Here is a 19,219-nt window from a genome sequence, read left to right as displayed (position 1 = left end):
AGAGCAGAGGATGCTACGAAGAGATAGGAAGGGTGTAAAAGAACAGGAAAGTTAACAAGCGACTCCAAGTCAGCACAATACGAATTGGAAAAAAGCAAAGTACTTCAGTATTTGAGCTGGTAAACCTAATGTACATGAATGCTTCATGAACCAGCACCCGAGAGAAACCACTGAGAGGTAGTGCACATATTGATAATAGGGTCCTTTTCAGAATGGCAGGCAGTGACTAGTGGAGTGCTTCAGGGCTGAATGCTGGGACCCCAGCTCTTTACAATGTACATTAACAATTTGGATGAAGGAATTGAGTGTAATATCTCCAACTTTGCAGATGACACTAAACTGGATGGCGGTGTGAGCTGAGAGGGGGACGCTAAGAGGCTGCAGGGTGATTTGGACAGGTTAGGTGAGTGGGCAAATATATGGCAGATGCAGTATAATGTGGATAAATGTGAGGTTATCCATTTTGGGGGCAAAAACACGAAGGCATATTATTTGAATGGCAGCAGATTAGGAAAAGGGGAGTTGCAACGAGACCTGGGTGTCAGGGTTCATCAGTCATTGAAGGTTGGCATGCAGGTACAGCGGGCAGTGAAGGCAGCAAATGGTATGTTGGCCTTCCTAGCTAGGGGATTTGAGTATAGGAGCAGGGAGGTCTTACTGCAGTTGTACAGGGCCTTAGTGAGGCCTCACCTGGAATATTGTGTTCAGTTTTGGTCCCCTAATCTGAGGGAGGACGTTCTTGCTGTTAAGGGAGTGCAGCGAAGGTTCACCAGACTAGTTCCAGGGATGGCTGGCCTGTCATATGAGGAGAGACTGGATCAACTGGGCCTTTATTTACTGGAGTTTAGAAGGATGAGAGGGGATCGCATAGAAACGTATAAGATTCTGACGGGAGTGGACAGGTTAGATGCGCAAAGAATGTTCCCGCTGTTGGGGAAGTCCAGAACTAGGGTACATAGTCTTAGGATAAGGGGTAGGCCATTTAGGACTGAGATGAGGAGAAACTTCTTCACTCAGAGAGTTGTTAACCTGTGAAATTCCCTGCCACAGAGAGTCGTTGATGCCAGTTCATTGGATATATTTAAGAGGGAGTTAGATATGGCCCTTACGGCTAAGGGGATCAAGGGGTATGGGGAGAAAGCAGGAAAGAATCACTGAGGGAATGATCAGCCATGATCTTATTGAATGGCGGTGCAGGCTCGAAGGGCTGAATGGCCTACTCCTGCACCTATTTTCTATGTTTCTATGTTTGACCTGGCAATGGTAAGTAACCCCAAAAACAGACCTGGGTGATAATAACCATAGAACAATCTAGGATTCAGTTTGATAAAGCATGTGTCTGAAACACAAACCTTTGCTTCTCTGCCGGTGCTGATGGACTGGTTGTGTATTTCCAGCATTTTGTTGCTACTTCAGATTTCCAGCATTTGCGATTTTTTTTTCTCTTTGATAAAAGGCAAATCCAGAATATTACTCCAAACAAAACTGAACGTTTGGGACAAGGGCCCAAAGATTAAAGCTAGTAAAAAACAAACTTAAAACAATCGGAAGTTCCTTGCCACACACAGAGCGATGGACTCTCCGATAGATTAGGAGGAAAGATCCTGGAATCATCGGAGAAACAATTAGAAAAACAATTGGATGTTGCAATAGGGGGACTGTATGGATGAACGGCTTTCCGCATGTGTGATCTGTTGCATCTTTACATAAGAAATAGGAGCAGGAGTAGGCCATTTGGCCCCTCGAGCCTGCTCCGCCATTCAATAAGATCATGGCTGATCTGATCTTGGCCTCTACTCCACTTTCCTGCCCGCTCCTCATAACCCTTCACTCCCTTGTCGTTCAAAAATCTGTCTATCTCCACCTTAAATATATTCAATGACCCAGCCTCCACAACTCACTGGGGTAGAGAATTCCAAAGATTCACGAGAGAAGAAATTCCTCCTCATCTGAGTTCTAAATGGGTGACCACTTATTCTGAAACTATGCCCCCTAGTTCTAGATTTCCCCCATGAGGGGAAACATCCTCTCTGCATCTACCCTGTCAAACCCCCTCAGAATCTTATACGTTTCAATAAGATCACCTCTCAGTCTTCTAAACTCCAATGAGCGTCGGCCCAACCTGCTCAATCTTTCTTCATAAGACAACCCCTTCATTTCAGGAATCAACCCAGTGAACTTTTTCTGAACTGCCTCCAATGCAAGTATATCCCTCCTTAAATACGGAGACCAAAACTGTGCGCAGTACTCCAGGTGTGGTCTCACCAATACCATGTACAGTTGTAGCAGGACTTCCCTGCTTTTTACTCTCTTCCCCCTTGCAATAAAGGCCAACATTCCATTTGCTTTCCTAATTACTTGCTGTACCTGCATACTAACTTTTGTCGTTTCATGTACAGGGACCCCAGATCCCTCAACATTTTGTAGTCTCTCTCCATTTAAATAATATTTTGCTTTTTTTATTCTTCTTTGCGATCAACAAGGCAGATGACACTGAACACGTCCGCCTTCAGGATTCAGAGGACTGGGAGATCGATACTTTGAGTAAGTTGTAACTGGAGCTTGATTTTGAACACTACATCCAATACCTGTTTGAAACACCAAACCTCGTGAACAGGAGGAGGAGGATACAGTTGTTGTGATCCATGTAGGAGGAGCTGGGATACAAATTATAAAACATAACCTCAAAAAAGGTAATAATCACTGGATTACTACCTGAGCCACATGGAAATTGGCATAGGGACAAAACAGATTAGAGGTTCTGAAAGAGTGGTGTGGGAGGCAGGGATTTCGATTCATGGGGCACTGGCACGAGTGCTAGGGAAAGACGGAGCTGTTCCGTTGGGACGGGCTCCACTTAAACTGGGCTGGGACCAGTGTCCTGGTGAATCGAATAACTAGAGCGGTAGATAGGGCTTTAAACTAATAAAGAGGTAGAAGGGTTCAGACCAGGGGAAATCTAAAGAGAAAAATCAAGGCTGTAGAGCAGAGTAACGACTTGTGTAAAATCACGCAGATTATCCCCAAGAGGCAGCTTACCAGCAGTAATAGGGCATTAGCAACTAAGCCACATCAGGAAAAAAATAGTAAAAAGTTCAAATAAAAGCACTATATATGAATGCATGAAGCATTCGTAACAACATAGAGATTGATAAATTAATGACACATTTAGAGCTAAATGGGTTTGATCCAACTGCCATTATTGAGATGTGATTGCAGGATGACCAAGATTGGGAACTAACTATTCCAGGGTATTAGACTTTTAGAAAGATAGCCCAAATAATAAAGGATGAGAAAGATAATTGTGAGAAAGGATCTTAGCTCAGAAAATCAGGATGTAGAATCAGTATACATGGAGTTATAAAATAATCAAGGGCAGAAAACACTGGTGGGAGCAATTTATAGGCCCCCTGGCATTAGCTATAGAGTTAGACAGAGTATAAATCAGAACATTAGAGGAGCATGCAATAAGGGTGATGCAATAATTGTGGAAAACTTTAATCTTTGTACAGACTGGGCAAACCAAATTGACAAAAATAGCTTGAAGGATGAGTTCATGGAATGCATTTGAGACAGTTTTTTAGAACACTATTTCGAGGAACCAACTAGGGAAGAGGCCAGTTTAGATCTAGTATTGTATAAAGAGACTGGGTTAATTAGTAATCTTATAGTAAAGGGAAGAGTAATCATTAAATGATGTGGTTAAGTCCGAAGCAAAGGTCTTAAATTTAAACTAAGCCAATTACGGAGCTCTGAGGGGCAAGTTGGCTAAGGTAGATGAGGAAACTAGATTTAAGATGTGACGGTAGATAAGCAATGGAAAACATTTAAAAAATAATTATTAACTCTCAACGAATATACATTCCTTTGAGGAAAAAAAAATTCACTGAAAAAGTGATACAACCATTGCTAACTAGGGAAGTTAAGGATAGTACAGTATTAAGATTAAAAGAGGCATACAATGTTACCAAAAATAGTATGCCTAAGGATTGCGAGGGCTTAAATCAACAAAGGATGACCAAGAAATTGACAAAGAGGGAGAAAACAGAATGAGAGTAAACTACCAAGAAATATAAAAATATTGTAAGAGCTTTTATAAGTAAGTAAAAAGGAAGAGATTAACAAAAGTAAACACGGGTCCCTTAGAGGCAGAGACAGGAGAAATTATAATGGGGAATAAGGAAGTGACAGAGATGTTAAACAAATATTTTGTATTTGTTGTCACAGTAGACGACACAAAGAACATATTGGTGTGGAGCCAAGTGTCTAATAAGAGTGAGGATATTAGTAAAGTCAGGCCAGCGATTGCGGGAGTCGGCAGCGAGAAAGGACTTCAATTTGTTCATGTTGGAGTTCTGCGCATGCGCCACCCGGTGGCCGGGAATGGTTCCGGACGAGTGGTGGTTCCGGATAAGGGAGTTCCAGATAAGTGAGGTTCAACCTGTACTAGAGAAATTAATAGGACAACAAGCTGACAAATCCCTCGGATCTGGTGGCCTACTTCCTAGGGTTTTAAAAGAGGTGGTTGCAGAGATAGTGGATGCATTAGTTGCGATTTTCAAAAATTATCTACCTTCTGAACAGTCCCAGTGGATTGGAAGGTAGCAAATGTAACCCCGCTATTTAAAGAGAGAGAGAGAGAGAAAACATGAACTACAGGCCAATTATCTTGACATCAGTCATGAGAAAATGCAGGAATCCATTATTCAGGAAGTGGTAACAGGGCACTTAGAAAATCATAATGTGATTAGGCAGAGTCAACATGGTTTTATGAAAGGGAAATTATGTTTAACAAATTTATGAGAGTTTTTTTTGAGGATGTAATTAGCAGGGTAGATAAAGGGGAACCGGTGGATATAGTATATTTGGATTTATAAAGAGGCATTCTACAAGGTGCCACACAAGAGGTTGTTACACAAGATTAGGGCTCATGGGATAGGGGGCAAGATATTAGTATGGATTGTGGATTTTCTTTCGTTAAAAGGACAGAAAACAGAGAGTAGGAATAAACAAGCCATTTTTGGGATGGCAGGGTATAAATAGTGGATTGCCACAAGGATCAGTGCTTGGGCATATCATCATCATCATCATAGGCAGTCCCTCGGAATCGAGGAAGACTTGCTTCCACTCTTAGCATGAGTTCTTAGGTGGCTGAACCACAGTCTCTGTCACAGGTGGGACAGATAGTCGTTGAGGGAAAGAGTGGGCAGGGAGCCTGGTTTGCCGCACGCTCCTTCCGCTGCCTGCGCTTGATTTCTGCATACTCTCGGCAACGATACTCGAGGAGCTCAGTGCCCTCCCGAATGCACTTCCTCCACATAGGGCGGTCTATGGCCAGGGACTCCCAGGTGTCAGTGGGGATGTCGCACTTAATCAGGGAGACTTTGAGGGTGACCTTGTAACGTTTCCTCTGCCCACTTTTGGCTCGTTTGCTGTGGACGAGTTCAGAGTAGAGCGCTTGCTTTGGGAGTCTCGTGTCTGGCATGCGAACTACGTGGCCTGCCCAGCGGAGCTGATCAAGTGTGGTCAGTGCTCAATGCTGGGGATGTTGGCCTGGACGAGGACGTTAACGTTTGTGCGTCTGTCCTCCCAGGGGATTTGACATCGTTGATTGTATTTCACCGGTGACTTGGTGTCTACTGTACATGGTCCACGTCTCGGAGCCATACAGGAGGGCGGGTATTACTACGGCCCTGTAGACCATGAATTTGGTGACAGTTTTGAGGGACTGGTCTTCAAACTCTCTTTTCCTCAGGCGGCCGAAGGCTGCACTGGCGCACTGGAGGTGGTGTTGGATCTCGTCATCGATGCTTGTTCTTGTTGATAGGAGGCTCCCGAGATATGGGAAGTGGTCCACGTTGTCCAGGGCCACGCCGTGGATCTTGATGTCTGGGGGGCAGTGCTGTGCGGCGAGGACAGGCTGGTGGAGGACCTTTGTCTTACTAATGTTAAGCGCAAGGCCCATGCTTTCATATGCCTCGGTAAATACATCGACTATGTCCTGGAGTTCAGCCTCTGTGTGCACAGATGCAGGCATCATCCGCATACTGTAGCTCGACGACAGAGGTTTGGGTGGTCTTGGACCTTTTCCTGGAGACGGCGAAGGTTGAACAGCTTCCCACTGGTTCTATAGTTTCGTTTCACTCCAGCGGGGAGCTTATCAACTGTGAAGTGGAGCATGACAGCGAGTGCCACAAGGATCAGTGCTTGTGCCTTTACAATCGATATCAATGATTTAGATGAAGGGAATGAGTGTAATATATCCAAGTTTGCTGACGATACAAAGCTATGTGGGAAAGTAAGCTGTGAGGAGTACGCAGAGAGGCTGCAAAGGGATATAGACAGGCTAAGGAATTGGGCAAGGTGGCAGATGGAGTATAACATGGGAAAGTGTGAAATTATCCACTTTGGTCAGAAGAATGGAAAAGCAGAATACTTTTTAAAAAAGGCGAGAGACTAGACGAGTAAATGTTGGCACAGAATGGGATTTGGGTGTCTTTGTACATGAATCACAGAAAGTTAACATGCAGGTACAGCAAGCAATTAGGAAGGCAAATGATATGTTAGCATTTATTACAAGGGGGTTGGAGTACAAGAGTAAGGAAGTCTTACTGCAATTCTATAGGATATTGATAAGACCATACCTGGGAGTATTCTGTACAGTGCTGGTCTCCTTATCTTAGAGAGGGTGCAAAGGTTCACTAGATTGATTCCTGGGATAAGAGGGCTGACCTATGAGTGAGTGAGTAGAATGGGCCTGTATTCTCTGGTGCTTAGAAGAATGAGAGGTGATTTCATTGAAACATATAAAATTCTTTGAGGGATTGGCAGGATAGATGCTGAGAGGTTGTTTCCCCGAGCTGGAGAGTCTAGAACTAGGGGCCACAGTTTCAGGATAAGGGGTTGGCCAGTTAAGACTGAGACGAGGAGAAATTTCTTCACTGAGAATTGTGAATCTTTAGAATTATCTACCCCAGAGGGCTGTGAATACTGAGTCAATGAGTATATTCAAGGCCGATAGCGATAGATTCTTGGATACTTAGGGAATCAAGGGATATGGGAATTGGGTGGGAAAGTGAAGATGAGATAGTGTCAACTGTGGCTCAGTGGGTAGCACCATCGCCTTGGTGTCAGAAAGTTGTGGGTTCAAATCCACTCCAGGGACCTCAGCACAAATAAAAAAAATCTAGACTGACACTCTAGTGCGGTGCTGAAGGAGCATTGCACTGTCGGAGGTGCTGTCTTTCAGATGAGATGTTAAACGGAGGTCCTGTCTGCTCTCTCAGTTGGACATAAAAAATCCCATGGCACTATTTTGAAGAGGAGCAGTGGAGTTATCCCCGGTGGCCAATATTTATCCCTCAATCAACATAACAAAAAAAATTATCTGGTCATTGTCACATTGCTGTTTGTGGGAGCTTGCTGTGTGTAAATTGGCTGCTGTGTTTCCCACATTACAACAGTGACTACACTTCAAAAAGTACTTCATTGGCTGCAAAACCATTTGAGACATCCGGTGGTCGTGAAAGGCGTTATATAAATTCAAGTCTTGGTTTACATAAGATAAGAATTAGGAGTAGGCCATTCAGTGAGATCATAGCTGATCTTCTACCTTAACTCCACTATCACCATATCCCTCAGTTTAACATCTCATCTGAAAGATGGCACCTCTGACAGTACAGCACTGTACTGGAGTGTCAGCTGAGATTTTTTTGTGGGACTTGAACCCACAACCTTTTGGGTCAGAGGCATGAGTGTTACCCACTGAGCCACTGGCTGACATGGTAAAAGCAGCATTACAGGTCTACATGAGCGGCTGGGGGCCAAGTCTGCTTGTGGCCAGCAACAAAATGCGGCTATTTGCTACAAGTCAGCACTCTCTCCCTGAAGGACCCGAGGAAAGGCACATGGTAATGCACTGCAACGAGCAAGAGACCCAGTCCTGACCTGTGCAGTCACAAGGACGTGGGCTGCCTGATTCTCCGTTCCAGTTTACAAGCTCAAACGTGCCCATTTATTTTTGTTTTTGACATGGCGATTGAATAAAAGTTCTGGGGCATAGCACAGGAGGAGGAAAACAGAGTTCAGCACGACAGGAGTGATCAAGGGCAGAAGTGACTATTTGTTCTCTGTCAGCTGAGGAGACTGCTGCTGGTGGAGTCCCATGAGCTGGCAAGAACTCAGCCGTCAGATCTACACAACAGGTCTACACGCTTCAACAATAAACAAGGCATTAAATCCAGGACTGCACCTGCGGCCCTGTAAGTGTATCACCTTGGGAAATAAAGGAGCTAGGTTTATACAACTCACAGGTTGGGAGTTAAGAGTCCCACCGTGGTGAATAGTGAAACTGTATTCAGCAAATCTCATCACTTGAGAGCTGGTACAAGAATTTTTAAATTTTTTTTTTTAAAATGACTTGACAAGGTGGATGCAGGGAGGATGTTTCCACTGATGGGGGAGACTAGAACGAGGGGGCATAATCTTAGAATAAGGGGCCGCCTATTTAAAACTGAGATGAGGAGAAATTTCTTCTCTCAGAGGGTTGTGGATTTGTGGAATTCGCTGCCGCGGAGAGCTGTGGAAGCTGGAACATTGAATAAATTTAAGACAGAAATAGACAGTTTCTTAAACAATAAGGGAATAAAGGGTTATGGGGAGCGGGCGGGGAAGTGGACCCGAGTCCATGATCAGATCAGCCATGATCGTATTAAATGGCGGAGCAGGCTCGAGGGGCCGTATTGCCTACTCCTGCTCCTATTTCTTATGTTCCTATGTTGTTCTTAAAATCATTCTTTGGGATGTGAGCAAGGCCAGCATTTATTGCCCTGGAGAAGGGGCGGTGAGCCGCCTTCTTGAACCGCTGCAGTCCATGCGTAAAAGATGCTCCCACAATGCTGTTAGATCGGGAGTTCCAGTATTTTGACCCAGCGGCGATGAAGGGATAACGATATATGTTCAAGTTAGGATGGTGTGCGACTTGGGAGGAATTCTTGGAGGTGATGGTGTTCCCATGCACCTGCAGCCCTTATCTTTCTCGGTGGTGGGGATCGTGGGTTTGGGAGGTTCTGTCAAAGGAGCCTTGGCGACTTGCCGCAGCGCGTGCTGTAGATAGTACACACCTTCTGATTCAGAGGCCACAGCGGGCGCCAATATCAGGGGAAGGCCTGTCGAGGCCATCACTGTATAAAGCAGCATTACAGGTCTACAGGGCCGAGTCTACTCGCAGCCAAGATCAAAATGTGGCCATTTGCTACAAATCAACATGCTGCCCGCTTGAGGACCAGAGAAAAGGTACTCAAAGTGAGGCATCGTATCATCACTACAACGAGCAAGTGGGCCAGTCTGGGTTACAGTCCTGACCTTCCCAGTACAACGGACATGGGCTGCTTCACTGTTCAAGTTTACAAGCTCAACTGTACCGATTGCATGATGACCTTGTCATTGAATAAAAGTTCTATTCGATAGCAGCTTCTATCTTTAGCAGTCCGATAGTACACACTGCAGCCACAGTACGCTGATTGTGGAGGGAGTGGATATTTAAGCCACAAAAGCCGTCTGATTGACGTATTGTAGGAACAGTGACTACGCTTCAAAAGTACTTCATTATTGGCTGTAAAGCGCTTTGGGACACGCTGAGATTTTGTCAGGCGCTCAGGGAACCCGCCGCCCAATGTTCCCCCCCTCCCCTCCAATTACCTTTTGGGTGCACGGCCCATTCAAATTTCCGTGCGTGCGCGGCGTTTCCATTCCATGGCCAGTGAATGGCCTGCATGGGACCTCCAGGCTCCTGTGCGGCCACACAGCTTAAAGGGAACATTGCTGCCACCCCTACACACAACTCCAGTCCCGCATGGTGTGGTTGATTCTGAAGTGGACCGTGCCACTATCTCAGGGAAACTAGGGCTGGGCAATGAATGTGGGCTTGCCCACACTCTGAGAACAAAGAAAAGAATTTCACCAAGTCACTGCACAGCTTTAAGAATGTAATTTGAAGGTGAATCAAGTGAAGAGTGGATAGGAGAGTGATCACAAGGTCACTAATGTATTTGCTTTATGGGTTCTTTGCTTAAGAATCCATAGCAACACATTGCTATTAAGAACTAGTTGGTTTATTAGCAAAGGTTTAACAATCACACTACACATTACCAGTTCATCCACTAGGCTCACAACCACCTGCCTCATCATGGACCCCCCGAACCCAACTAGCTAAGCCACTCACAACTCGACAAACCTGTGGGCATACTCACAGGTTCATACATTACAGTCACCTAATAAATGGGCACAAACTATTACACTGACCAGGAGAGATGTGTAACAGCTATTTCACTCCATGATTAAATTAAGGTTTTGCATGTCACTTGTGAAAAAAGTGCCAGTGTGGTCTCAGTTTGATATTAGAAGCTGGTCCAAATTATTGCTACAGCCGTTTCCACAGGAGGGTTAAAAACAAGAGAAAAACTTGGATTTATATAGCGCCTTTCATGACCTCAGTGCTTTGAGCCAACGAAGTACTTTTAAAATGTAGTCACTGTTGTAATGTAGGAAACACAGCATCCAATGTGTGCCCAGCAAGCTCCCACAAACAGCAATGAGATACACGATTGTTGATTGAGGGATAAATATTGACCAAGACACTCTGCTGCTGTTCTTCAGATGAGGCATTTCATTCAAAAGACAACACTTCCGACAGTGTAGCAGCCCCTCAGCATTGCACAGGATTACATACTCAGGTGCCTGGACTGGGCCTTGAACTCACAACCTTCTGACTCAGAGGCAAGTGTGCTATCATTGAGCCACTGTGATATTAAGGGAATTCTTTACCGTGTCACTGTGGCATCCTTCTCAAGGCAACTTAAATATCCAAGTTAATGCAGTCATTTCTTTTCCCAATGAGTACTCTACATTTCTGCTTGTAGAGTACGCAGAATTTGGAGCTGCTTTGAATAGTGGGAGACATTATTTGTCTCACAGTTGGACAGTCAGAGGCCTGCAGTGTACAACCTTACCACAATAGATGGACAAATTCAGCCGACTAGTCAAAGAACCAAACCTGCAACAGCAACAAATACAAAGCAGCTGGAATATTTATGAGCATCCTTTCAAAGGTGGTTGCCATGGAGCCTGGGCCCAAAGGTTACAGTGTAATGAAGATACTGAGCTGTTGGTGTTGTTTATCTGGGCAGCTTTGGGTAACTTGCCTTTCAAACGTTTGCCATTGCCCTGTCCTCCCAGTCACCGACCCAATTTAATGCTTTAGAAAGTACCTTATTTCAATCCCCAATTCAGAGTCCAGTTATCAATTGACAATCTCTCTCTCTCGCTCACTAGCAGGTCCAAGTAAATTAGCACAAATATTTGAGAGGGGAGGATGGGGATTGATGGGGGGAGGGGGGGGCTGTAATATTTTTAAAGTTTTATTTATAAGCAGACCTTGTAGGATTGCAGAAACACAGTTTGTATCAGGACTGTATACCTGGTGTACATCAAACAGAACTACATCCCTGCTGCTGTGGAATCCCTGATTATAATCGCTCAACCATTGGTGGCAGTGCCTTCTGTTGCCTGGGCCCTAAGCTCTGGAATTCCCTGCCTAAACCTCTCTTTCCTCCTTTAAGACGCTCCTTAAAACCTACCTTTGTCCAAGCTTTTGGTCACCGGCCCTAATTTCTACATACCGCTAGGTGTCATTTTTTGTGTCTCATAATACTCCTGTGAAGCATCTTGGGACGTTGCACATTAAAAGGTGCTATATAAATACAAGTAGTTGTGTCTAATCCTTCCAAAAGCAAATGATTGACACTTGAAGACAAGGAGCAGAATTAGTGACTGCCCTGCCACACTGAAGTTTGCAAGGGAGTTGCAATCAGGATATTGTTTGGGGAGGGCCGGGGGGATATTCTATAGATTTCACTCCCGCTGTATGGTGAACAACATGCAAAGTACCATCCCATAGAGATACCAAACTGAAACTCATTAGTCATCGGGTGACAAGGGAGGCACCGGTGTCATCTGGTCTACTGAACTGTTCCACTTCTAAGCGGAGGGAGGGATACCGCGGAAGGGGGGATACATTTACATCAGTTCAGTGAAAAAAAACAATATCACATTGTTGCCGGGGCTGAGGAAATGCATTCGAACTTCACTCCTAACGGGAAGTCGAGTAATAGGTTCTGCTTTCGCTATCTCTGCTCTTCACACATCGGCACGCTGAAAGAGAGAGAAGGCTCGTATAGCCCTTTCTCAATTGCGTGTTCAACTTGTTTACAACTCGGCTCCTGGCCACAGAATTCACATCTGGGAATATTTACCCCACAGCCCAATGCCAGTCAGCTGCAGCGGGGAAAGGGCAAAGGGGGGGTTTGTAGAATGGACCAGCGAATAGGTTTGAAAAATAAAAAGCAAAGAGTCAGATTTCACAGCACCCAGGTCTGGCTTTGGCAGAGTTCGAACTTGTCGCCTGACCCCCGTCTCCCACCTTCAGTGAAACCGACAATGAAAGCAAAGTGAAATTGCACACTGGATGAAACTGACTGCCCACAGCAGCACTCCCACTAGTTTGCCCCTCGCCAAACACACAGGTTCATTCCCCTGGATTAAATAAAGCCAGCAGTTGTGTTCCATTCAGACCAGCGTGACTGCGAGGACATTATTTCTAGGTGCTCCTGATGAACCTTTGACACGATTTCCGCATCGCTCGCCCTTCCAAACTCTCCCCAACATCTGCAAACACACTCTTTCGTGTTTTCCACCCCCAGGATCAAAAGATCTCCCTACCATTGTTGCTGTCTGCTCCGCTCCGTGTCCCTGCAAAGTGCACTGTGTGCACCGCCGCCGCTCCTGCTCCCTTGCCCCCGCGCTCTTGCACAACGTGAGGCAGCACCGAGCGTCCCTGATTGACAGCTCTCCCTCCAGGAGGCGGACCGTGGGCGGGACTGGGCTTTGCAGCCACCAATCGCCTGTGGGCGGGGCGGGGCTTCCACCCACCAATTTGCATTAACGCCTTCCGTGCTGGAATGAGCACTTTGGAGATTGTGCATTTAAACAAAAAAACTGAAATTATAGAAACATAGAAAATAGGTGCAGGAGTAGGCCCTTCGAGCCTGCACCGCCATTCAATGAGTTCATGACTGAACATGCAACTTCAACAACCCATTCCTGCTTTCTCGCCATACCCCTTGATCCCCCTAGTAGTAAGGACTACATCGAACTCCTTTTTGAATATATTTAGTGAATTGGCCTCAACAACTTACTGTGGCAGAGAATTCCACAGGTTCACCACTCTCTGGGTGAAGAAGTCTCTCCTCATCTCGGTCCTAAATGGCTTACCCCTTATCCTTAGAATGTGACCCCTGGTTCTGGACTTCCCCAACATTAATAAGAACATAAGAACATAAGAATTAGGAACAGGAGTAGGCCATCTAGCCCCTCGAGCCTGCTCCGCCATTCAACAAGATCATGGCTGATCTGGCCGTGGACTCAGCTCCACTTACCCGCCCGCTCCCCATAACCCTTAATTCCCCTATTGGTTAAAAATCTATCTATCTGTGATTTGAATATATTCAATGAGCTAGCCTCAACTGCTTCCTTGGGCAGAGAATTCCACAGATTCACAACCCTCTGGGAGAAGAAATTCCTTCTCAACTCGGTTTTAAATTGGCTCCCCCATATTTTGAGGCTGTGCCCCCTACCAGTGGAAACAACGTCTCTGCCTCTATCCTGTCTATCCCTTTCATTATTTAAATGTTTCTGAACTCCAACGAGTAAAGACCCAGTCTACTCAATCTATCATCATAAGGTAACCCCCTCATCTCCGGAATCAGCCCAGTGAATCGTCTCTGTACCCCCTCCAAAGCTAGTATATCCTTCCTTAAGTAAGGTGACCAAAACTGCACGCAGTACTCCAGGTGCGGCCTCACCAATACCCTGTACAGTTGCAGCAGGACCTCCTTGCTTTTGTACTCCATCCCTCTCGCAATGAAGGCCAACATTCCATTCGCCTTCCTGATTACCTGCTGCACCTGCAAACTAACTTTTTGGGATTCATGCACAAGGACCCCCACGTCCCTCCGCACCGCAGCATGTTGTAATTTCTCCCCATTCAAATAATATTCCCTTTTACTGTTTTTTTTCCCAAGGTGGATGACCTCACATTTTCCGACATTATATTCCATCTGCCAAACCTTAGCCCATTCGCTTAACCTATCTAAATCTTTCTGCAGCCTCTGTGTCCTCTACACAACCCGCTTTCCCACTAATCTTTGTGTCATCTGCAAATTTTGTTGCACTACACTCTGTCCCCTCTTCCAGGTCATCTATGCATATTGTAAACAGTTGTGGTCCCAGCACCGAACCCTGTGGCACACCACTAACCACCGATTTCCAACCCAAAAAGGACCCATTTATCCCGACTCTCTGCTTTCTGCCAGCCAGCCAATTCTCTATCCATGCTAATACATTTCCTCTGACTCCGTGTATCTTTATCTTCTGCAGTAACCTTTTGTGTGGCACATTATCGAATGCCTTTTGGAAATCTAAATACACCACATCCATCGGTACACCTCTATCCACCATGCTCGTTATATCCCCAAAGAATTCCAGTAAATTAGTTAAACATGATTTCCCCTTCATGAATCCATGCTGCGTCTGCTTGATTGCACTATTCCTATCTAGATGTCCCACTATTTCTTCCTTAATGATAGTTTCAAGCATTTTCCCCACTACAGATGTTAAACTAACCGGCCTATAGTTACCTGCCTTTTGTCTGATCTTCAATATGGAAAGTAATGTTCCAGTTATATGAGTAAAGCAAGTTTTGTATCACTCGATAACACATCATTGAATTATTTAACAAAGAAAAAAAAGACTTGTACCTTTCCATATAACGCCTTGAACCACCTCAAGACTTTACAGCCAATGAAGTACTTTTGGAGTGTAGTCACTGTTGTAATGTGGGAAACACAGCAGCCAATTTGTGCACAGCAAGCTCCTACAAACAGCAATATGATAATGACCAGATAATCTGTTTTTGGTGATGTTGAGTGAGGGATAAATATTGGTCAGGACACTGGGGATAACTCCCCTGCTCTTCGAAATAGTGCCCTGGGATCCTTTACAGTCGCCTGAGAGAGCAGACAGGGCCTCGGTTTAACATCTCATCCATAAAACACAGCATCCACATGTACGCTAACGACACTCAGCTCTACCTCACCACCACCAGAACAAGGGTCAATGATCTTTGAAGTGAAGAATAGCGCAGCATCTGATAGATATTGTGAGGGGTTGTTCAGGAGGCAAGACACAGGATAGACGACCAGCCATCATAAGCAGTTGCCGGTGATTTACAAGGCGAGTGAATGCTTCTGGCAGACCATTAACTGTGTGAGTGGAACTGGAGCTTTTTATGAAGACTAAAAGAGATGGAATTATAGTCTTAAGCTCACTGGCACCTGTTTTATTTGTCATGCAGGCTGCATAGTTTGTATTATATTTTTCCACATTTTTGTACCATTGTGTGGTGCCTGAACTGAGTTGGTTACACAGTTACGATACAGTAATGTGAAAGAACGACTTGTATTTATATAGCTCCTTTCATGACCATCGGATGTCTCAAAGCCAGTGAAGTACTTTTGGAGTGTAGTCACTGTTGTAATGTGGGAAATGCAGCAACCAAATTGCACACAGCAAGTTCCCACAAACAGCAATGTGAAAATGACCAGATAATCTGTTTTAGTGATGTTGAGTGAGGGATAAATATTGGTCAGGACACTGGGGATAACTCCCCTGCTCTTCGAAATAGTGCCCTGGGAACCCTTACATTCGCCTGAATCAGCAGACGAGGCCTCAGTTTAATATCTCATCCATAAAACACAGCATCCGTTTCCACATGTACGCTAACAATGCCCAGCTCTATCTTACCACCATCTCTCTCGACCCCACTACTGTCTAAATTGTCAGACTGCTTGTCCGACATCCAGTATTGGATGAGCAGAACTTTCCTCCAATTAAATATTGGGAATACTGAAGCCATTCCCTTTGGTCCCTGCCACAAACTTCATTCACTAGCCACCGAATTCATCTCTCCCCCTGGCAACTGTTTGAGGCTGAACCAGACCATTCACAGCTTTGTTGTGGTATTTGACCCCAAGATGAGCTTCCGACCACATATCCGCTCCATCACTAAGACCAGCTACTTCCACCTCTGGAACATCGCCCATCTCCATCCTTGCCTCAGCTCGTCTGCTGCTGAAACCCTCATCCATGTCTTTGTTACCTCTAGACTTGACTAATCCTGGCTGGCCTCCCATCTTTCACCTTCCATCAGCTTGAGGTGATCCAGAACTCGGCAGCCCATGTCCTAACTCGCACCAAGTCCTGCTCACCCATCACCCCTTTGATCGTACAATGCCTTGATTTCAAAATTCCCTTCCTTGTTTTCAAGTTCCTCCACGGCCTCACCTCTCCCTATCTATGTAATCTCCTCCACCCCTACAACCCTCCCGAGATATCTGCGCTCCTCTAATTCTGGCCTGTTGAGCATCTCAGATTTTAATCACTCCGCCCTTGGTGGCCGTGCCTTCAGCTGCTAAGGGGGAACACAGTGCTGTATCCCTAAGCTCTGGAATTCCCTCCCTAAACCTGCATCTCCAACTCTCTTTCCTCCTTTATGTTGCTCCTTAAAACCTATCGCCTTGACCAAGTCTGCCCTAATATCTCCTTATGTGATTTGGTGTCAAATTTTGTTTTATAACACTCCTGTGAAGTGCCTTCGGATGTTTTACTAATAGAAAGGTGCTATATAAATGCAAGTTGCTGTTGTTGTTAAACAGCACATCCAACAGTGGTGTGTCAGTCTAGATTTTATGCTCAAATCTCTGGAGTGGGAATTGAATGCACAACCTTCTGACTCATAGGCGAGAATGTTACCACTGAGCCCCAGCTAACACCTTAAGTTTAAGCAGGGAATATATCCAGACATTGGGTCGTTTTTGTTTTGAGTTTTACCAGCATCTGATAAATGACAGGAGAGGTGAGAAGGCGATATCTGTCAGTATTTACATTAGTTCAGTCATTCTAATGCAGTTTTAACACAAATGTGTTGTATTTATACACAACTCTCAGAAACTTCTAAAACAATTTCATATACAATGAATATCTTTGGACACTTTAGTCAGGAAACATGGCAAGCATTTTGCACACAGCAAGATCCCACAAACTGCAATAAGATGAATTTATCTGCTGTTGATCGAGGGAGGAATGTTGACCAGGACACCTCTTTGCTCTTTGAACAAGGCAACGGGATCTTCAACAAGCACCTGAATCAGTGCAACAAGTAAATGGGATCGCGGTTTAATGTCTCAAGGAAGGAAAGAAAGAAAGAGCGAGCATTTATAAAGCACCTTTCTGTAATGGAACGCATTAGGTGCAACGTTTGAGATGATGAATCATTATGAAAATACTAGCGAAAGTGTAGTTCCTGTGTAATATGATACAGCGCTGTGCTCCCCCTCACTCTGCATATTCACTGTGGGTTTTCTCCTGTAATACTCCAATGTGATATAATACTGGTGTGAAAGCTTCCTGAAGGTGTGTGATGAACTTCTAATCAAGTGCTAATCGCTGTGTAGTCACTGTTGTAATGTGGGAAACGCAGCAGCCAATCTAATCAAACGCCTTGGGACGTTTTACTACATTAAAGGCGCTACATAAATACAAGTTGTTGTTGTTGTGCTGGTCGCCCACCTCTGTCAATTGTAGACATTGATACCTGCGTGCCAGGAATAGCCTGTCCTGTTACTGTGTGGAGGAGCGAGCCTTTGGCTCAGGGGTGGGATTCCCGCCTCTGATGTTAGAAGGGTCGGGTTGGGAACCCACTCCAGAGAGCCCCGGCATGCGTAGATCACAGCGCTGGCTATGACTACTGGGTTGAGGCCCAGCAAGCGTGCTTGTGCCTGATGGGTGCGAGTGCTCGCCTCATTAAAATATAGGTGTGTTGCAGCCCACCTGGGAGAAGGTATTCCGGAGATAAAAAAACATGAGGAGGCAAAGGGAAATCACCACAGCTAGTGAATGGCTCAAGGGTGTCAGGTGAGACTTGAGTTAGGACCCGGCCCTTGGGCAGAACACAATGGACGGATGGTTGCACTGTGGGGTCTGTTTTGTTGGAGTGCTTCTCCTTTCACTGGTGCCAAGGCAGCTACAGGTAAGGGTCTGGGGCTGACTCGAGGAGCGCCTATGCATTCCTGTGTTTCTGCCCGTGTGCAACACTTGTACGTCTATTTTTTACGTCCTCCACAGATCTGCTTGATCACAAATCATTGTACTGCCTCTGATTTCTGCATTCCGTGTTCTCTGTTTTGTCACCAAGCACACTGATGCCACCTATTACCATCTCTTACATCCAGCCTCCGAGACAGCACTCTACCAGTTCCCCATCAACAACTTGCCTTTAAATATGTGACTCATCCAGGACTATATGTCAGCAGAGGCAGCTGAGTGGTCGAGGGAGGTTGTGGTGGGGTAGAGCTAGGTGTCGTCAGCATATCTGTGGAACCTGACATCATGTCTTCGGATGATGTCGCTGAGGGGTAGTATATAGGTAAGGAAAAAGAAAGACTTGCATTTATATAGCCCCTTTCACAACCACCAGATGTCTCAAAGCGCTTTGCAACCGATTAAATACTTTAGAAGAGTAGTCACTGTTGGGAATGTGGGAAACGCAGCAGCCAATTTACACACAGCAAGCTCTCACAAACAGCAAGGTGATAATTGTCAGATAATCTGTTTTTGTTATGTTGATTGAGGAGTAAATATTGGCCAGGACACTGGGGATAACTCCCCTGCTCTTCTTCGAAACAGTACCCTGGGATATTTTACGTCCACCTGAGAGAGCAGACGGGGCATCTGTTTAACATCTCATCTGAAAGACGGCACCTCCGACATTGCAGCAGTCCCTCAGCACTGCACTGGAGTGTCAGTCTAGAATTATGCGCTTAAGTCTCTGGAGTGTGGCTTGAACCTACAACTTTCTGATTCAGAGGCGAGTGTGCTACCCACTGAGCCACAGCTGACACTGACAAAACATAGGAGGGGACCAATGATAGATCCTTGGGGTAGCAGAGCGGGATCTGGAAGAGAAGCCATTGTAGAATATCCAGCGTAGCTCATTCAAATTTAACCGCGGTACGGTAATGTAATGGTTATGCTGCTGGACACGTAA

At 45.3% G+C, this 19,219-nt stretch overlaps 1 protein-coding gene across 1 annotated transcript in view; it reads right to left on the bottom strand.

The window, feature by feature from the left end:
• ece1 (endothelin converting enzyme 1) overlaps positions 1-12,870 on the bottom strand; it is a 294,825-nt gene extending 281,955 nt beyond the window's left edge. Inside the window, exon 1 of the mRNA XM_070860115.1 lies at positions 12,778-12,870. Coding sequence (XP_070716216.1) covers positions 12,778-12,780 — 3 coding nt within the window. The 5' untranslated portion in view covers positions 12,781-12,870. The remainder of the gene's footprint in view (positions 1-12,777) is intronic.
• Positions 12,871-19,219: the final 6,349 nt, after the last annotated feature.

Source organism: Pristiophorus japonicus, chromosome 18, assembly GCF_044704955.1.
Source record: "Pristiophorus japonicus isolate sPriJap1 chromosome 18, sPriJap1.hap1, whole genome shotgun sequence".
NCBI classification, from domain to species: domain Eukaryota; kingdom Metazoa; phylum Chordata; class Chondrichthyes; family Pristiophoridae; genus Pristiophorus; species Pristiophorus japonicus.
This window is presented reverse-complemented; position numbering and strand designations above follow the sequence as displayed.